The sequence below is a fragment of the Gracilinanus agilis genome, chromosome 3 (assembly GCF_016433145.1).
Source record: "Gracilinanus agilis isolate LMUSP501 chromosome 3, AgileGrace, whole genome shotgun sequence".
Classification (NCBI taxonomy): Eukaryota; Metazoa; Chordata; class Mammalia; order Didelphimorphia; family Didelphidae; genus Gracilinanus; species Gracilinanus agilis.
The window spans coordinates 612,622,534-612,644,222 of record NC_058132.1 but is presented as its reverse complement, the minus strand read 5'-3'; the positions used below and the strand labels follow the sequence as shown (position 1 = coordinate 612,644,222).

The window sequence follows — 21,689 nt, the reverse complement described above, 5'->3', positions numbered from 1 at the left end:
GCTGCAGAGCAGTCAATAAGGATGAGACCTAAGAAGAGACCATCAGTTTTGGCAAGTATGAGATTATTGCTATTGAGTATACAAAATTAAAATTTTTTGCACAGACAAATCTAACAGCAAGGATTAGAAGGGAAACAGTTAACTAGGGAAAAAATCTTTCCAGCAAATTTGTCTGATAACAGTCTCATTTCCAAGATATATAAGAACTGTTTCAAAATTTATAAGAAAAAGAGCCATTCTCCAATTGTTAAATGATTTAAGGATAATAATAGGCAGTTTTCAAAGAAACCCAAGCTATTTATAGGTAAATGAAAAAAATACTAAAAATTCCTAATATTAAAAGAAATAAAAATTAAAGCAATTGAAAGTTTCTACATCATGTCTATTAAGATGACCTCAAACAAGATATAAATGTTGGAGGGGCAATGAAAAACATTCTTTAATACCCTATTGGTGGAACTGTAAATGGTCCAACCATTCTGGAAAATGATTAGGAATCATGCCCCCAAACTTACTTAAATAATGAGTGTCCATGGGGGCAGCTGGGTAGCTCAGTGGATTGAGAGCCAGGCCTAGAGACGGGAGGTCCTAGGTTCAAATCCGGCCTCAGACACTTCCCAGCTGTGTGACCCTGGGCAAGTCACTTGGCCCCCATTGCCTACCCTTACCACTCTTCCACCTATAAGTCAATACACAGAAGTTAAGGGTTTTAAAAAAAAAATAATGAGTGTCCTTTCATTCACCACTATGAAAGCTAGACTAATATCCCAAAGAGATCAAACAAAACATAAACGTCCCATGTGTACAAAAATATTTATAGCAGATTTTTGTGGAGGTGGAAAAAAAAAAGCTGCCCCCTATCCCTCTCTCTTTTTAAAAACCCCATTGTGTGTCTTAAAATTGATACTAATAATTGATATTCCAAGGCAGAAGAGTGGCAAGGCCTGAGGAATTAGAATCAAATGACTTGCCCAGGGTTCCATAGCTAGGAAGTATCTGAGACCAGCTCTGAACCCAGGTCCTTCCATCTCCAAGCTGGTTCTCTATCCCCTAAGTCACCTAGCTCCCTCCCTCCCTCCCTCCCTCCCTTCCTCCCTTCCTCCCTTCCTCCCTTCCTCCCTTCCTCCCTCCCTCCCTTCCTTCCTTCCTTCCTTCCTTCCTTCCTTCCTTCCTTCCTTCCTTCCTGTGAATGGGGGAGGGAAAAAACTAATTCATGCTAATTCTTAGTTTAAAAAAATGACTTAAGACTTATTAGTGATACCTTCTATAAAAACGCAACTCATTTATTCTATCTTAAGCCTTTGCTTCTGTATTTCTAAAAAACTTTCAGAAACATCTTGATAAAATTTTTATGATGTACTTCAGGGATATGTTTTCCCCATTTCACAGAGAAATGAAAGCACAAACAGGAAACAAAAAGTGTCACTAACCTCACTGATTCAATTCCATTTGTAATCATATTCTCTACACCTTAAGTGCTCCATATAAATCTTTTCTCTTGAGGAGATAAGTCAGAATGGCATTAACCAGAGTGTTAAATGTTACCTCATAAGCTTGCTTGATAAAAGGAAAAGCCACGCCAACTTGGGGATTAGATCTTCTGTCATAAGCATATCGGACAATGGCTACCATGTCTAATTCATCAAGTGCATGGATCAAGGAGGAGAGGGCCACTGCTGCTGCCTGTGAAGAGAGAGCCACAGATTCTTGAGTACTTTCCCCAAGGTTTAAGTTTTATCACATTACATTTTCTTGTTTTCATGTCAAAGAAGAAAAAAATGGCAAATGCTTAATTGGTTGTTTCTTAATCTCAAAAAACAGTCTAAGAAGTTCCTTGTGTTTTCTTCTGTAAATCTATGTTGAAGCTGGGCCAGAAGTTGAAGCCAGAAGGAGCTTCATAGGTCATCTAAGCAAACACTGATATTCTACACATGAAAAAAATGAGACCCAAAGACAGGAATTTATTTGCCCAAAGTCATATAAGAATCAAAGGATTTAAAGTGAAGGGAAATTTCTGTTACTTGAAATTCTACTCATTAGAAATTTTTTCATTATGGAGCACATTTCTTTTTCCATCATAATACCCCTTTAAATCTTTTTGGTCTGGATGAAATTATTTTAATCAATCCTAGCATATTATGGAATCATAAAACCCCTATTCTGAGAGAAGATTCTGAAGTGACAGCCATGAAAACTCACTCAGGACCACAGACAGATCTGGAAGGGAATTTGGAAGTCATCAAGTGCAACCCCAACATTTTAGAGATGAGTTAAATGAGTCTCAAAGAAGCCAATGACTTGTCTAGGGTTAGAAAGCACTTCAAAGTTTTCAAAATCCTCTTCCCATACTAACTCCTTAAAAGTACTTTTTATTCTGTTTAATAGGTAAGGCAACCAAGAGTCAGAGAGATTGAGAGATCATTCTATCATCTGTGGTAGCTTTGGAACCCTGGTCATTCTGATTCTAAGTCTGTGGTTCTGTCTACTACACTACAATATTTGAAAGAAAAGAAAATTAAATTTCCCTAACCTCTTTCTGGTGGCATGTTGTAGATGAAAGATCTCTAACAGCAGAGTTAGGAAAAAATCTGTTTTCAATTCCCAGCTCTGACATTTCATAGCTTCATAACCTTATTAGATAAGTCAATTGGTTCCTGTGGTCAGTTTTCTCATATGCAAGTTGTGGATGATAATATTTGTAATGTTTATTACATTATTTATTAAGTGCCTACCATGTTCCAGGCCCCGTCCTAATAAGTACTTGTACTTGTAATATCTACTTCAGAGAGAGGAAAGTGCTTTGTAAATCTTAAGTGTCAAGTAAATATGATTATTTTCCCTTTCTTTAAAACTCCAAATATAGGTCTAAAACTCTATAGCTACAAATGTAAATTTTTAAGAAGAAATAAAATTAGTCCTTTTTATCCATTTCTCATAGAAATGTTCATACCTTTCAGAATACTAAACTACCAAGAACTAGAAGGGACAAGAGATTATCACTGCCATCTTCCTCACTTTCCAGATCTCTGGAGTCTCTTCTAGTACCAAAAAAAAAATCTATGATTCTATGATGTTCTATGTCCAATTGTCTGTGCTTTTGTGGTAACAGAATCCATTTATAATTTGCCATTTCAATAATTTAATACAGATTTCCAAAGGGTATTAGGAAAGACTTGAGCTTTTTAAAAAAATAAGAACACAGTTTTCACAAAATATCTAAATTAATTTTTGCACTCTGAAGATCTAAGGTTATCTCACCTCATCATCTTTTGCAGCAAAGACCTTTAGAACCTGGTTTCCCATAAAGAATTTCCTGTGTACCTGAAAAAACAAACTTTGTAAGAAAATATGGTTTTGACTTAAAGAAAATGAAATAGACATCCTTGTACATTAACTGTACTGGGTATGTTGCCAAGAAATTCTATTCACATTACTTTCATCAAATGGAATACTAACCAAAAGAATTATATGACAGAAAAAATAATATCCAAGACATCTAGGACAGAAAGAGCCAGATGTGTAAATCTGAAAATCATCTGTAAAGAGACAATGTTTAAACTCACAGAAGCAAAGGAGAACAGAGGAAGAGGGTCAAAAATAGAACCGTGGGAAATACAAGCCATGGTGTCAGATGGATGATGATCCAGCAATGGATACTAGAAGGGCATTAGAGGACCAAAAAGAAGAAAAGACAAAAGAGAAGGTCTAGGAGGGGGGCCATCAACTGTGTCAAAAGCTACAAGATAAAGGAAGATGAAGACTAAGAAAAAACTACTGACTTAGCAGCTACAAGATAGTTTGGACCATTTTCATTTGAATAATGGTTCTGGGAGTGTGGCAGTAGAGGGAAGGAACAAAGTAATTGCTTTACCATTATTCCTAATCTGACGAATACAATGGGTAGGACACAATGCAGTGAAACTTCGAAAGAGTTGCCTTAGAAACAGACTGACAGATGAGCATTTCCTTTCCTTTGGTCCCTCCTTTAAAAAGTTTGCCCATCACTGCTTTAGGGGATGGTAGGTTTAAGGAGTTTTTAAGGAGTCAGATAGACTAGTCAGGAGTTGTAAGGTAGAGGGAAAGATGGAATAATAAGAGATGATGATCAGATAGCCAAGAGTACCTTTTCCTACTCTCAATGGTAGTTCTTCCAAATCTTTTCAACCCTCTTCAAATCTCTCATGGCTCCCCCTTCCTCCCACCTTCTCAGCTAAGAACCCTGCCTCATATTTTACCCAAAAAATTGAGGCCATTCAACTTGACATATCCCTTTCTCATCTCATATCTCTCTGATGCCTTCTGCCATTCTCTCCTTTTTCATCACTGACTCAGGTACAAGATGGTCTTTCTTACCAAGGAGAACCCCTCTTCCTATTCAAGTGATCCAATTCTATCCATCTCCTTCAGCAGATTTCCCCATAGTACCATCTCCTCACTCTCTTCCTTTGTATATAACAACATGCCCATGTCCCCATCATCCTCCAAAAACACGCACTTGACCCTTCCATTCCACTATTTCCTCCTATCGTTTCTGCCTTTTATAGCTAAACATCTTAAGTCTATATTAGTACTTCCACTTACTTTCCTCTTCCTATTTCCTTAATTCTCTATTACCTTACTTGACGTCATCATTCAACTGAAAATGCTCTGTCCAAAGTTAGTAATGATCTTTTTTCATTGCCAAATCCAACAGCCCTTTCTCAAACCTAACTCTCCTTGACCTCTCTGCAGGCTGTGACATTGTTGATCAATCACTCTCTCCAAATTGATACTCTCTTCTTTCTACATTTTCTTGACACCACTTCTCTCCTTATTCTCCCCATCTATCTGACCATTCCTCAGATTCCTTAACGTGATCTTCATCTGGGTCACATTCATAGCCATTGGGTGTCGAAGGCTCTCTCTCCTGGGCCTTCTTCTCTTCACCTTCACTTGGTAATCTCGTAAGCTCCCATGGATTTAATTATCATCTTTATACTGATGATTTACAAATCTAATTATCCAGGCCTAACTTCTCCCCTGACCTTAAATCTTACATCTCCAACTGACTGTTACACATATCAAAATGGATGACCTGTAGATATTTTAAACTTAACATGTCCAAAACTGAACTCATTACCTTTGCCCCAAACCCGCTTCCTTTCTAAACTTCCCTATTACTATTCAGGGCACCACCACCCTCCAAGTAACCCAGGCTCACAACCCAGGTGTCATCCTTTAGTCCTTACTACCTCTCACCCCTCCCATAGCCAATTGGTAGCCAAGGCTTGTTGATTTTACCATTGCAATCTCTCTCTTTTTTTAAACCCTTACTTTCTGTCTTAGAATTGTTGCTGTGTATTGGTTCCAAGGCAGAAGAGTGGTAAAGGCTAGGCAAATGGAGTTAAGTGACTTGTCCAGGATCACACAGCTAGGAAGTGCCTGAGATCAAATTTGAACCCAGGACCTCCCTTCTTCATGCCTAGTTCTATATCCACTGAGGCATCTAGCTGTCCCCCTTTTATTTTTAGTTATAATAAGAATCTTTAATCAAGGCAAACATTGCCATCTGGGAAGCTGCATAGAATTGCTATACTGGAACTTTTCCATGAATAACATCTCTTCTTGATACTACCACCACATGGTTGGTGGAGGCTCTCATCACCACAAACCTGTTACTATAGTCTGATGGTTGTTTTGCACCCATGACTCCCCACTCTAGTCCATCTTCCCTCCAGCTGCTAATTTGATTTTCCTAACATGCAGGACAGGCCATGCCCACCCCCCCACACACACACACTGGACTCCACCCCTCTGGCAGCAGCCTTCTCCATAAACTCCACAGGCTCCCTTATCAGCTGTAGGATCCTGTACATAACATATGGGTTCAAAGTCCTTCATATTCTAGCCTCCCTCCCAACCTTCCTGGTCTTCTTACACCATGTTCCCACTCCACATAAACTTCGATCCAGGGGCCCTGGCTTCCTAGCTGGTCCTTAAACAAGCCACTCCATAGCCCCCAATTCCAAGCATTTTCTCTGCCTGCCCCTTATGCCCTCTTCAACTCTGCTCCTGAGTATCTCTGGCTTCTTCCAAGTCCCAGCTAAAATCCTACTTTCCACAGAAAGCCTTTCCCAATCCATTTTCATTACAGCACCTTTTCTTTGTGAATTATTTCCTATTTATCTCATATATAGCCTGTTTGTACAAAGCTGTTTGTTTGGTATCATTTCCTTAAGGGCAAGAACTGTCTTTTTTTCTTTGTATACTCAATGCTTAACAGGGTGCTGGAGAGAATGTATTTTTCCTCTATTGTAATTTCTATACATTAAGGAGAATGACTGCATTACTCAGTCTGGGATATGGGTCAGAGCTGCTTTTTGCATTTTCTTTGTCCTTGGGAATTCCAAAGAATGTCTTTATTTTAAAATAAAATTTAGTTAATAAACAAAGGAGATGAGGGTTCTTTTGTTTTGGATCCAACCTATCCATCAGAGGGGAAGGGGAAGGGCTACATTAATGGACCACCTTTTAATTAGTTACCACCAATTAAAAATGTCTAGGGATGGTCAAAGGAGGGAATTGAATAATGAGTTCCTAGAAATCTATTTATTGGGCTGCCTAACCCAGCACAGGTCATGAGAAACAACCAAGGAGACCTATATCACTTTATCAACAATGATGAGCCACAGCAGACTGTAGGACAAGCATGATTTGCAAACATAATAACAGAAATACAGTTTCACATATATCACATATATTCACATAGGAGACATATATCATAGAAGATGCCTGTAGAAAATCTATAACCAATAAACTTATATTCTTACCTAAAAATCAGTCTCTCAAGATAATTTTCATTGTAACGGTGCCCTTTGCACATAGTAGGTATTTAATAAATATTTATTAACTGACATAGATAAATGAATTTTAGAGTTCATGAGCATGGAAGTGGAATAGTTGTGGAAGTTGGCAAAGATTAAGGGTATCAACACTTATCTGTAACTGAAGTAGAGAGGAGGTATAGGTCCTAGGAATAGAGCAGACTGAAGAACTGGGAAGTTAAGGCATTTGAAGGAATATTAATATGTATATTAAAGTTTCCTAGGATGAGAGCAGGAATTGAGGCAAAGATAAAGACTGAACCAGATACTGAACTCAGTGAGGAAGGAAATAGAATGACCTGGCAGTTGGTAGATAACAGCAACCAAAATCTTAATTGGGTGATAAATTTGGATTGAATGAGGGAGATTCTTGAACCAATAATGGGAAAAAAGAGTATTTCTCAATAATGAATATGGACATGTACCTTGATAAAGAAGATGAAGATATGATCTGAACTACCAAACCCCATTAGAAGGTTAAAGCAATGGCTGATAACAGTAGTTCCTGGAGAAGAGTTTAAGAAGACAGACAAACAACAAAACTACTTCCCAGGTCTTATTCATCCTATGTCTTTTCTTCTTTTTCTAAGCTTTACATTAATAAATTAAGCCTGTACTTTAGTATGTATTACAAAAGTTAAAACTAAATGATGAAGTATGCCAAATGCAAATACTATCAACCTCCTTTGATGGACAGGACTCATTTGTTACCAACACAGTGAATCTACATATGCCATTATAAAACTTTTAACTATTTCCTCCATTCAAATGCCTATTTATTTGTTTACTTGAAAAATTCTTTCTTCATTGCTAATATAAAAGTGAATTTTATTTCAACTACAGTTCAATGACAATAAATTCTCCACAAATTGCGAGTCAATTATGTTTTATTGTTACCATCTGATTTTGCAACCCTTTTATCCCAATAAAACGGTACTGAATATATTTTAATTAAAGTGAAATAAAATTAATTAAGCTTTCAGAATTTCATAATATATATTTTGAAATAACTGAACACAAACTAGGTAATCTCAAAGGCAAATTTGGGAATCACCAATATACATATATATGTCTGTGCTTGCTGAAAGAACAAGCCACATAAAAGAGTTAACTTTCTAAATATCTCCATGGAGAAGAATGCTGAATCCGCCAGATCTGGTTCACTGCAAATTTCTAAACCATACTGTTCTCACCACAGGATATCATACACGCTTAAGTATGCACTCACATTTTTGTGCACATTAGACTTGGGCACACACACACACACACACACGTAAAACTTTCAGATCATCAAAATATTCCCTAGTCCTCAGTGCAACATACTTGCAATAATGTATCTGATGGCTATTTGCCAAAGTAAACTGATGGTATACTATATGAATGCCATCTAGGGTCATGCAGAACTTCAAGTTTTCCTAAATGTTTACTGTCTAACTTCTGAATATTTCTTAAGCCAGACTAATTTTTTTTCACATCCAAAGGTTATCAGTTTTATCCATGGCAGGTGTGAAAAAATAAAACTTATTTTTACAAATAAGTTTGTTAGTCAGACATTCCCTTGGTGCTTATCTGGACATTAATCTACATGTGGGAATGTCTCCGGTCCCTCTGGGGGTAGTAGTACATAGAGAATTCCCACTTACTGATGCATATTAGCACCTCCTCTTGTCTATATCCAACCATAAGTTGACCAAAGGGCACCCACCAAACATATTAGGGGCCTTCCTCACATCTTGAGGATACTAATCACTGTACTTTCAACAAAGGCTGCCGAAAATTATATTACTTCTGGACCAACGTCACATTCTGTAATTGTGTACAGGAGGGGTAAACAGTATGTGTGGCTGGCTTAATTCCACAGTTCATCAGTTCCTGACCCAGTTAGTTCTACAGTCTGAACTGAGTACATGCTAACAAAAACAGAGAGCCTGAAGATTAGGGAGAGTGGAGATGGTCAAGGGGACAGTCTGAGGGAGAAGACAGAATGAAATCACTTGTACATTAAGAGGATTTTACATTCTGATTCTCCAGTTCAGCAGGACTAAAGGTCCTTCTATGCCCCAATGAGATAGCAGAGGAAGACTGGAGTGCACATGTATCAATGACCTATAAGTATAATTTCTCAGTGAGGAGTTAGGAAAATAGCTTATATTTATTTTGCATACAAAGGTGGGAAAAATACTGCACCTGAGATGACCTACAGAATCCTAAAACAGAGAAGCATTTTCCTTCTGTTTTGTATTTCATTTGCTCCTCATCCACTTTAGAGAAAGGAACAATATCACTCCCATAGCGGAACCCTAGAGAATGAGAGAAGAGCATCTGGTTAGCACATGGGGCTATATTTTTCACAAACTGAAATTAGCTCCCAGCATATATTAACAAAGTATGCACACCCCAGAGCTAACCTCTATCTTCTGCTTTTTGGATTTTAAATCAAATTACTTTCCCCGTGGGAAGAAAAAAAGAAAATACATATACTCACCACAAACAGTATTCATATTTTAAAGAACACAAAGAAACTAGCCTATTCTTGAGTAGCACCTTCTTTAATATAGTTAATTACTTAATGACTACCCGACTAAAAGAAAAGCAAAGATGTAAATGCTATATTAAATTTATATTTCAAAGATGAGCCACAGCAGACTGTAGGACAAGCATGATTTGCAAACATAATAACAGAAATACAGTTTCACATATATCACATATATTCACATAGGAGACATATATCATAGAAGATGCCTGTAGAAAATTTATAGAAAAATGTCTTAAAATTGATTATTTTAGATGGCCAGGCCGGAGGAAGAAAAAGCCAATGCCATAGGTCCCTAGGAGTACAGAGGAATGTTTTATCTGCTTGTTAGTTCGTAAACAAATATGAAATTTTGTACAATGTAGTGTAGCAACTGATATAACTAAGAACCATATCTCTATCTCAAGCACTTAACAAGGACCTAGCAATTCTAGCTCTTAAATGTCATCCTATAAAGCTGAGGGTTATCAGAGCTGCTCTCCTTTCAGATGGATATATAATATCAAATAAAGATGATTCTAAAGACCATAGCAAATATAAAATACCAAATCAAAATAAGAAATTTCCATTATCCGTCAAATTAACTTAGGGAAGCAGTTTTACAAGACATGAAAGCACAGAAATCTACTTAGAAGAAATATTCAGCATAGGAGATAAAAAGTTAAGCCAAAAAAACATCCAAGTCCTACAAATGCAAGCATTCTCTTAGCTAGTAAGTCTCAAAATTTAAATAAACTGGGTATAATATCCCATTACTTGGGGGAACTTAAAGTCAGGAAGACAGAACATCAAAATATACTTCAAGTCATCCAATCCAAGCACCCAAGGAAGGAGCTGAATGACTTGCTAAGTTCTTATTTCAAATTTCTGTACTCTTGTATCTCTGAAGAATGCAATGCTACATTTCAAGTCATTCATTCCTTTTGATATAAATCCTAACCTGCCTCACACCCCTTTGAATGAACTTTAGGCAAAGGTGAAAAGATTGATGCCATTTGGTTTGATGAAGGAAAAAGGCAGTACCTTGGATAGTGTCTTCTTTCTGGACTTCGGTTTCATCATCATCATTTAAGCAGTAGACTGTTTCTTTTTGTACATCTTCTTTCCTTAGAGTTCTAGCATCTACAACTATCCAACTTTTTTTTACTTTCTCCTGAGTAACCTTATTTAAAAAAAAAACACAGAAGAAATGAATGAGACTTTATAAGTGTTCAAATTTCACAACTGTAATCATTATAAGAAGCACACTGAGAGCCTTCGTTTTGGTTCCCAAACACAATCCAGACCAACTACCTAATCTGCTTCCTAGTTGTCATTGGTTTTTTTAATAGATGTCTTTTGTTCTTCTATCATATTTCCAAGAATACTCTTTTCCCTCTCCTACCCAATGAGCTATCTTCTACAACAAAGGATAAAAAGGGAGGATTTGACAAATTTAACTATATCAGCATATATGACAAGCTTTGCCACTACTAACATGCAAGGAAGGAGGGAGGTTTTCTAAGCTCTTTTCTGGGGTCAAGGCTAATCATAATGATGACAGAACTGTTAGTGTCCTTGAATTTCTTTGTGATTGCTATTCTCTCACTACATTGTGTAGTTTCTGTGGAAACCATTTTCTCTGCACCAAGTCACAAAAGTCTTCTTTTGCTTCTTTGAATTCTTCATTATCATTGTTTCATTACCTTCATATGTCACAATGTATTGAGCCATTCCCCAAACAATGGGCATCTACTGTTTCAGTTCTTTGCTATTACAAAGTTCTGCTATGAATATCTTGGTGTATGTGTGGCATCTTTTCCCCTTCTATTCTTGGGAGAGCTATATCTAGCACTGAGATCTCTAGGTCAAAGGTGAAGAACATGTTAGCAGTTCTTCCAGAAGAGCTCAGACTACTCATAACAGAGCAAGTGTCTGAGGCAGCTAAAATTCATTTTATCACCAATCAATGGTCAGTATTTATGAAGGGCCTATTTTGAGTAAAACTCTGTACCAACAAATGAAATAGTTACTACCCTTACGAAACTTACAGTTTCTCAGGAGAGACAATTTGTATATAAAAATAAACCAAACATATACAAGGTAACTTTATGGAAGAAGGGAGGTCACCAGCAAGGTGAGCAAAGAGTGAAAAATAATTGACTTACTGACTTATTGATTGATCTGTAATCTATCCCTATTTCATTTCCAATCAGTATTACTCAGTTTAGTGTGATTACATAAGTGATTAGCACACCCACATTCATATGTAATTAATCAAAGTTGATTAAACTTATATCAGGTTAAAGGGATTCTTTTCTGTATCCGATTTTTTAGGCCAGAAGTAGGTTTCAGACTTATACTAAGAGCCATGAGTGCATTTGCTTACTCACAAAAAAGTCTTAGCTAGAGGACCTCCACTCATGTGGCCTAATGAATAAATACTAACATGAGGATGGTGATCATCTGAACCTTCTCTGACATTTCCCCCTCACCCAACCTGGGGAGATAAGCATTCCACTGGCCATCATATGACCCCTTAGACCATCTTATAAGCAGAGATGATTCTTATCTTGCCCTTTTTGTGACCACCCAGGAGAAGTCCCCAAGTTATTAAGAGCCCCTCAGCCCTTTGTCATATCCCTTGATTGTCCAACCCTGGGTAGAATTCTGTCTGCTTAATGACTGTCTGACCCATTGGTAGGGCTTGGGTAGAGATCTGCCAGTCCATCACCTCAGGACCATGTGACATGTGGACCATGGGACCACCAAACAGAATTTGTATTTGTTCTAACAACAAATAAAAATAGAGCATTCTAAGTGTGCAAGGAAATTTATATGTTTCAGACTTTACCTCAAACACAGAAGTTACTACACTTATGAACCAGGATGCAGCCTAACTCAAGAGACATTAATGACCAAGCAACACTTCTATTATGATGGCACAGAAAGTAGAGAGACTGGGAGACTAGCCTGTGTTCAGCCACTTATGTGAAAGAGAAAGGAACCATTTAACCATCAACACTGCAAACAACCATGTCAACCTAGATGACTGACTTGAGGAAATACTTAACAGAGTGTGCTTTATTTCTTAGCACAGAGAAACAAATTTCTTCCAATCAGAAAACATGTTTAAATATGTCGCCATAGTAATTTCAAAATTTCCAAATAATCAGTTAGAAATTTATATCATGGCAATATTATGCCTGAGATTTAAAAGGCAGAAAAGAAGGTGAATTCAGAGGGGCTATCTCACAGTATCAACAAATCACTGATTTCATGATGTGCCAACAATCTAATCTTGCTTTTAATGTGAATGTTAATTCTCTTGTTTCCCCAAACTCTGAAATTCCTAAACCTGATGATTCTATACTTATTCTTTCCCCCAACTTATTACTACTTCTTTCTTTAAAAAAAAAACTGTTAAACCATTCTACAAGTAAAAGTGATCCCAATTTTATCCTATTTTCTGTATTATATTATCTCTTTCTATCACTACAACTCTCATTGATCTTTATCACTGTACTGGATGCTTCCCTGAGGCCCGTAAACAGGTATGTCTCCTCAATCCTCAAAAAAACAAAACAAAACAAAAAAAAAAAAACACCTTTGCTTAACCTAATTATCGCTATTATTATCCTATACCTCTCCACCCTTTCATGGCTAACTCTTTGAGAAAGTTGTCTATAATAATTGCCTCCATCCAGTTCTTTTTAATTCTTTACAATTTGGTTTCCAGCTTCATCCAATTGAAACTCTTCTCTATAGTTATCAATGACTTCTTAATTGCTAAATCTGATGACCTCTTTTCATTTCTCATCATTCTTGACCTCTCTTGTAGCTTGTGGGACCAGTGGATCCCCCTCTTCACAAAGTTTTTGTGACACTGCTATCTCCTAATTCTCCTACCTGTCTCCTTGTTTTACTTCACAGGTCATGACTAACTACTAAGCCCAAGTTTCCCCCAAAGCTCTGTCCTGGGCCAATGCATGGTGATCTCATAAGCTCCCATACTATTTAGATAATTTTCAGATCTATTTATTCAGCTCTGATCTCTAGTCACATACCTCTAAATGCCTATTTAGGATATCTCAAACTTTATCTCTTTAGATATTTTAAACTCAACATGTCCAAAAGTGATCTCATTATCTTTTCTCCTAAAACCTGCCTACTTCTTAACTTTCATACCGTCAAAGGTACTACCATTGTACACAGAGACTGATATACTATGGTAAAATCAAATGTAATGGGCTCCTGTACCAGCAGCACTGCAATGACACAAGACAGCTCTGAGGGATTTATGGTAAAGATGCTACCCACATTCAGAGGAAGGACTGCAGGAGAGGAAACATATAAGATAAACAATTGCTTGAATGCATGGGCTGAGGCGGACATGAATGGGAAATAGACCCTGAACAAGGACACATGTTACAACCAGTGGAAATGTGCGTTGGTCATGGGTGGGGGTAGAGCGGGGGGTGAAGGGGAAAGTAGGGGCATAAAGTATGTAAACAGGTTAAAAACAAATATTAATAAATGTCTAATAAATAAAAAAAAAGGTACTACCATTTTTCCAGCCACTCAGTCTTACAACTTAGATAGCATCAGTTCTTGACTCTCTCTCACTCAGCACAACTTTTCAGTTGCCAAGTCCCATGGAATCTATCATCGAAATGTCTCCTCTCCTTTGAGCCTGCCATCAATGTGGTTCTCTTCCACTCATGCTTAGACTATTGCAATATCCTTCTGGTTGGTCTTCCTGCCTTATGTGTCTCTGCACTCCAGTCTAGTCTCCAATAAGCTACCAAAATGATCTTCTTAAAGTGCAAGTCTTGATCGTGTCACTCCCCTACTCAGATGCCAGTGATTCTCTATAATCTCCAGCATCAAATGTTTGGCTTTCAAAACCCTTTATATACTGATAACTTACTACTTTTCTTTACTTCTTAGATTTAACTCAACTTTATATACTCTGAAATTCAGTTACAGTACCCTACTTGCTAGTTACACTCCATCTTCCAACTCCCTGTGTCTTTAATGGCTATCCCCCAAGTCTAGAATACCCTCCCTCCTCATCTCTGTTGCCTGGCTTTCCTGTCTTACTTCAAGTCTCAGCTATAATATCATCTCCTGCAAAAACCTTTTTCCAATTCCCCTTGATGTTACTACCTTCCTTCTGAGATTACCACCACGTTATCCTACATAATCTCATTTTTATATAGTTGTTTGCCTGTTATCTTCTCCATTAGGTTGAGGACAAAAGACTGTTTTCGCCTTTCTATCCCCAGTGCTTAGCATCATGCCTGGCACAAAGCAAATGCTTAATAAAGGATTGCTGATATGATGGCATAATTTACCCAGTCTCCAAAGTTTTCTAAATTTCAAAAATTTGCTAAATTATCTTATGGAGGCAAGGTACCTTGATATATGAAGCATTAAACCTGTGTAATGAATAAGAAATGCTTCGAATAAATCTGTTGTTTCCTCTAGAAGCAAACTATAAGATCTTTTTTCCCTTCACATTCTAGATCCATCATACTTTTTTTAAACAGACTATAAACAGGACAACTTTCTTTCCTTTTTTCTTATTAAAAACAGTTATTTTAAGAAAATCAACTTGAGGGAATGAATGGCAACAGCCTTCTTGCTCTCTAAAACAATGAGCTAAGGGAACTGTTTTACCAATGCCCTTCTCTCTTTCTAAAATAAACACAAAGAAGCAGGGCCAGATAAGATCACTTTTATCAGTAAGAACCTAGACAGGAAAATTAATTAAAATATATACTTGAAAGAAATTAAAACAGAGACATATGTGTACATAGGCATAAATAGATGACTTGGTTGATAAGAGTGCTGGGCTTACAGTCAAGAAAACCTGAGTTCAAATCCAGCCTCAGACATTTACTCATTGTGTGACCCTGGGCAAGTCACTTAAGGTCTGTTTGCCTTAAACCACTGAAGAAAAAATGGCAAACCACTCCAATATCTTTTCCAAGAAAATCAAATGGATAGCATTGGTGTGTTATGGTCTGTGAAAATCATGAAGAGTTGGACATGAATAAATGACTATAAACAACAGCAAATGTAGATACATACATAAAATATATTCACACATTAACACAAATGATTTTACTTTTGGTTAAGAGCTCTCCTTCTTTTACTAAGTAATGCAAGAAGGGGAAATATCCTTCCTCTTCCTCTCTCTCTTTCAGCAAGAAAAAAAACTAAAAAATCCCTGGATTTGCCTATTTGGTATTATTAAAGAGAAGCTAGGTGGTACAACGGATAAAGCCCTACACTTCCAAGTCATGAAGGCCTGGGTATGAATCCAATCTCAGCCACAAAAAACCAGCTGTGTCCAAGTCACTGACCCTCTCTCAGTCTCTTCATCTATAAAATGGCAATGACAAAAACAGTGACCTCATTGGGTTACTATGGAGATCAAATGAGATCATCAGTATAAAGCACTTTGAAAAAATTGAAGTACTCTAGAAATGCTAGCAATTACAATTATGATTTTTTCTTTACTTTGTTAAACTCATCCAATTCAAAAGGATAAAGAATAAAAACTCTCCTTCCTAAGAACCCAAACTAAAAACTGATATGATTTCCTGCTAAGTATCATATTAATAACTTACTTGTACACAGATAAACTTTATTATTTAATAATTTTAATAACAAAAAAAACCCTGAAGAAAAAGCAATGCCCTAGAGTTATGGACTGTATCAATACCTCTCCAACCTTATTTCCCATTGCTCTCTTTCACAAACTCTACCATACTGGTCTACTTCATGTTCCCCAAATGAAGCTGGATTTAGAGTCAGAAGACATGAGTTCAAATCTTAATTTCTCTTATTCACTATCCATGTAACCATAGGCAAAGTCAAGAAATTTTATAGAGCAGTGATGGTGAACCTTTTAGAGATGGAGTGCCAGGCCCCAGACCAAGTGCTGTGTCTATACCCCCACCCAAGATGCCTACAATGTCCCTCCTACCACCGAGTGCTAGGTGCACCCTGCCCACCCCACCCACACACACATACATACAGGTGAGGGAGGAAGCATTCCCATTGGACTGCTGAAAGTAAGGAATGTCCTCAGTGTGTGTAAAGGGAAGGGAGTGGCCCAAGCACTCTGTTCCTCTCTAACTCTGCTACCTGGGAGCCACCCACCTACCCTCTGTGCACTCCCATTGGCTGCTGGGCAGAGGGGTGAGGGAGGGGGGAAATGTCATCAGGCACAGTGGAGAGGAGGGGAGCAGCTCTGCTTGAATCCCTCTGCCTTGCTAGTAACAAATTGGGGGTGGGGTGGGAAAGTGGGGGGGCCAAGTGCTCACTGATCGCTCTGTGTGCCATAGGTTCACCATCACTGTCACAGAGCCTCAGTTTTTTCATAAATCTGAAAAACGAGAGGATTGAACAACGTGACCTCTAAGGCCCCTCAGTGCTCTCAATTCTATGACCCTTGCCGAGTTCTAAATTATCTACAGAGATACCAAAAGAAGAGATATGAAAAACTAAAAAAGTACTGACAATAATACAAACTTCACTTCAACCAACCTGAACCCTCCTTCTCCACTGAGCCTTTTAACTAGTGGCTATATATTATAGAATACCCATCCTAGGTCATATTTTTAATGAACAGCTGGATGTCCAAAAGTCAAAGAGCAAGAGTAAAATCAGCAAAGGGTCAGTAAAGTCAGCAAGGGAATACATTATTCACATGCAATTAATCAACTAAGTATAGGTGTATAATTATATCTTTCATAGGGTAGGCTTAGTATCATTTCTTTAAACATTTTATTTCTATTACTTACTGACTTGTAGGCCACAATCTTTATAGACAAATTAGAGCCGATGGTCAATAGGCAGGGCCAGGGCATGGGTCTCTTTTCAATTTTCTTAAAGACACACAGCTGTTTTAGACTCTCACTAAGTAATGAGAAAAAAATTATTAATAAAGACAACACTGTGATACTTGAAAGCAAAGAAACCAAAGCAATTTAACTTATTCTGGAAAATGCATTGAGTTTTCTAGAATGAGCATATGTTCTATTGATAATAAGCAAAAGAATAGCAGGAGGTGGCAGTAAAATAACTGTCACTGGTTGGGAGAGAGCCAGGAGATAAGAAAGCCTGGCTCAGGGAGAATGAATGTCTTGACTGACCTCGTTCTCTCTTCCCCTATCCAGCCTTTTCCTATCATTTTTCTTCATGTGATCACTTGCAAGTTACAACAGAGCTATGATATAGAGAGATGAGGAAGGTAAGAAAGGCCCCAGAAAGCAAAGAATAAATAGGAGATATTGTGGGGATATTGCATTAAAAAGGCCTCTTTCAACTAATCTTTAGGTAATTAAAGGGTTGGGTATTATTCCCCTAATAAAAGTAGTACAACCCAATGATTAAATTAACTCTAACTCTTTTAAATAAAAGGTTTGATGCTTTACTGCCTGTGTGCAGTCAAATAGCCTTGGGGTATAAAGCAACAATAATTAATATCATCAGGCAAGAGTTACAAGTTATTTATTAAACCATGGTAAAAACAAAACAAGAAAAGGGGTTCTTTAATTCCCCAAAAAAGGAAGGTATCACCTGCATTCTCCAATGAGGGCCCTTACCCAATGAGTTTGTAAGACACAGGAGAACTGGTAACAGGCCTATATCTGTGGTGCTTCCTCAATAAGTAATGAGACAAGAGAATAAATGGGCAAATACACAATGTTAAAACTGAAAACTGACCTAGAAAGAGGTGAGATGACTTAAGCCACTTAATTATCTAGAGAAGGAACAAAGGACTATCTGACACCTAAAACAAACAGGCAAATGACTGGCACCTAGACAGCAGTTTCTCAGTCCTTCAATAGCCTCAGTATAAATAACCTCACAAAGTAAGATTCCATTCTCATGTCATATCAAGACTATTTCCTGGGGGCAGACTCTAGGATCAAGCTATTTGGGGATGCGCATACCTATGTCTAACAGATCTGAGCCTCCACAGTGACACTTGGATTAAAACAACTTCTAAATGTTTTTCAAATGGAATTAAGCTTCAGCTCCTGGCTGATGTAGAGGTCTCCTGAAGGGGAAAGGAAGAGATCCCCTGCCACAGAAGACAGTGTGGACTAACAGCCAGTGCACCAGCACAGAAGGGCATGAGTTCATAATCTCCACTGGCATGTACTATTCATCTTGAGTTTCTTCAGACTAAAGATAAGTGACATCCCTTGTCTCAAATCTCTCTTTGCCCAACCTGCCCACCCCCTTTAAAGTGACCTGTACAAGGCTGTCCCACAAAATAAGGAGTAAGGGCACTGCCAATACTCTCTCCCAACCAGCCCTCCATTTAAGGTATTAAAAGTCCTCTTCTTGGGGAGAAGCTTAGCATTTTATGACTTCCTTTTTGCGACCACATACATTTTATACCACTGGAGTGCCAAAATAAATGTCAGATAATAGGAAGTTAAGGCTCAGGGCTGACTATCCTGAGTGGGGCCATCACCTCAGTGTCAGTGGGAACATGGGCTGCTGATTTCCACCTTATCCTTTGTATCCTTAAGTACATGTCTCCAATTTCCTATGTAATTCAGTTCCGGCACCTTCCAATTAATTTCAGCCTCTGTCAGGCTAATATGGACTCAGAACTAAAACAGCACCTATTACTATAGGGATACAGGGCAAGATAGATAATTGTTTGTCTGTTTGTGAGTAGCATAAGAGAAATTTGCTTATACAAAATGTTTTAAGTTGCTCTTTCTTCAAGATTTCATAGTTATTAAGATAACTATAGACATACAAAGCACAAAAACCCAACTTTATAAAATTCATAACCAAGAGGTGATGATGTGCCTTTTGAAAAGACAGCACAAACATACTATTGATGGTAGGAAGATCTTGAGACTATCCACAATAAAACAATCTTTCAACATCCTTCCCTGATTTAAACCAAAAGCTTCAAGGCAGTGTTTTGAGGCATCAAACATATAGTATTCTAGCTAAAATCTTTAATTTGATCATTGAAACCAAAATGTCAGGCTTCCTCTATAAGCAATATAAGTTTAAAAAGCCAAATTTGACATGCATTACATTATCTGTCCATGCAGACTATATAATTGGTTATTCATTCATGAGCCTGAAGTAACATGATCAGTAAGAATTTATCATTTAGGACTTATTTAGCTAATCATGTTCCTGATTTTAAAATTAGATCTCACTAGGAAGGAATCATGACTATCTCACATGCTTACGTATATCACCTATATTCTTTCGACATCATCTCTTTCTCCTTTCCTTCTCCTGTGTTAATGCATCTTAAGGTATTACAAAGGAGAGAAATATGTTCCTTGCTTATTCTTCAAGATTCTTATCTCAAACTGAGTTTATGATGAATTAGATTAATTAATACAATGTAACATTTGAAAAGCAGGGCTATGGATGATACTTGTCTTGGGAGTGAGAGAAGACATATAATAAAGTCTCTCCCATAGCCCAAAGATGCCTGAATAAAAGTGGTTTGGTTTACCTCTACATGGTGGCTAATTTTCAAAGTGCTTCAATTTATCTTATTTCACTTTTCCTTTGCACAAGCTAAATGAAATCTACAGATTTGGGGAGTGTTTCTCAAATTGCTGCAGAAATCTAGAGTTTTGTACCAGTCCAAGGATTTCAGTATTTCAGAACAATGCAAAGGTATGGATAAGCAAGAACAGAAAACACATCTGTTTTGCTCTGTGCTAATCACAGAAAACATGTATGTTTCAGCCAGCAGAGAGAAAAACTGGAAGGCTAGTGAAAATCAATTTAAGAAAACAAACCTATCCTGACTTTTTGCTGGTTGAGAATGTCAGTAAATGTGCCCAATAATATGACAAATATTTAGTTAATTTATATGTCTCAGTATAATGCATATAAAATAAATGTCCATTTATATTCTTTTCTTGAAGAGACATGAAAGAAAAAGTGTTAATAATAAAGAAACAAATATCCAAGAATCCAGTTTGAATGCAAAAGAAATGAAATACAAATCTCCAACTTGGGTCTATTCCGAATGATTCTGAAATATACAATGTTACCAATTTTTATTTAAGTTGCATGGTTCTAGCAAAAGCACAAGGGTACTTACAAGCAAAATACAGTGAATCCAAAAATTAAAACCTCTCAACACAAGAGTAAACGAAATAATCTTTTAAATCTTTTAAAAATGACTTGCAAGAATGAGCATTGTTATGAAATAGCTTAAAGAAGCAAAGTATCTTACTGTTGTGTTATTTGGAATTTTGGGGGGTTCCATTTAGAGGTATTTTGGGGCTCATTTGAGCTTTAAATGACAAATTTCCTGTGGACACTGAAACTACATTTTCCATGTTTCAATGGGTTTCCAGTTTCTGACATGATGACATCAACCAACGGGAACCAAGGTAGAACATGACTTAAATTAGGGGTGGAGCTTGGGCTGCTCAGGCTCTTTTGGTATGAGGCAGCCAGGTGGAGGGAAGAAAATGCCGGGAGGTTTGAAATACTTTTTTATCAGGCGTGTGGTCTTATATATTTTACCAACATGGCCATGGTAATTAAAATATTACTTTTCCTCATAATACCAGCCTTTATCAATATAACACTGTGCTCCTCATTACAAAAGATTTCTAGATAGCAAATGATCTCCTTCAAATTAAGTAAGATGTCTGTACTCTTATGAATTTTAAAATGTAAGCCCCTTGAGAAGCAGACATTATTTCATTCTTTGTATTTGGATCTCCAGTGCCTCATACAGTGCTTGGCATGCAGAAGAGCTTTAATTAAGAGCTTTTTGACTGACTTGTTTAAAGTAACACGAAAGGAAAATTTTTTTAAAATAAATTTAACACTGTTAATAATAAGCATTTTGAAAGATTTAACTACAAAAGTTCAGACGAAGTTCTCATTTGGAGAAATATCCTTTGCATTATAAAAACCTGATAGAACTTGGAGAATTCTAGTCATGGGTATGCTAGGACCAGCTTAATCATGAGTTGTAGGTGGTTCTACCAGATCTTTTACCTGCCTAACATGGTAAAGACTGTACTATCCAGACATCAAACATTCAAATCACTATATAAACTAAGAAAATAATATATAATATTTAATATATGAGGATTATATTAGAAAAGCATAAGAGACTTTATATTTGACATTGTTTTTTCTATTCATGGTGACTTGAGGTGAGCACACCAAAGAAAAAGGGCCTAACAAATGCACTGGAAGTAAAAAGGAAGGAGAAGGAGATGATCTTTGTATCTCATAGTCTAATTCATTAATGCTATATGATGCCCACAAAT

At 37.2% G+C, this 21,689-nt stretch overlaps 1 protein-coding gene across 1 annotated transcript in view; it reads right to left on the bottom strand.

The window, feature by feature from the left end:
- Window positions 1–21,689, bottom strand: part of XRCC5 (X-ray repair cross complementing 5) — a 139,972-nt gene that overhangs the window by 91,461 nt on the left and 26,822 nt on the right. Inside the window, exons 7-11 of the mRNA XM_044670741.1 lie at window positions 17,193–17,307; window positions 10,420–10,558; window positions 9,051–9,163; window positions 3,259–3,321; window positions 1,546–1,683 (exon numbers count right to left, since the gene is read on the bottom strand). Of these exons, the coding sequence (XP_044526676.1) occupies window positions 1,546–1,683; window positions 3,259–3,321; window positions 9,051–9,163; window positions 10,420–10,558; window positions 17,193–17,307 (568 nt within the window). The remainder of the gene's footprint in view (window positions 1–1,545; window positions 1,684–3,258; window positions 3,322–9,050; window positions 9,164–10,419; window positions 10,559–17,192; window positions 17,308–21,689) is intronic.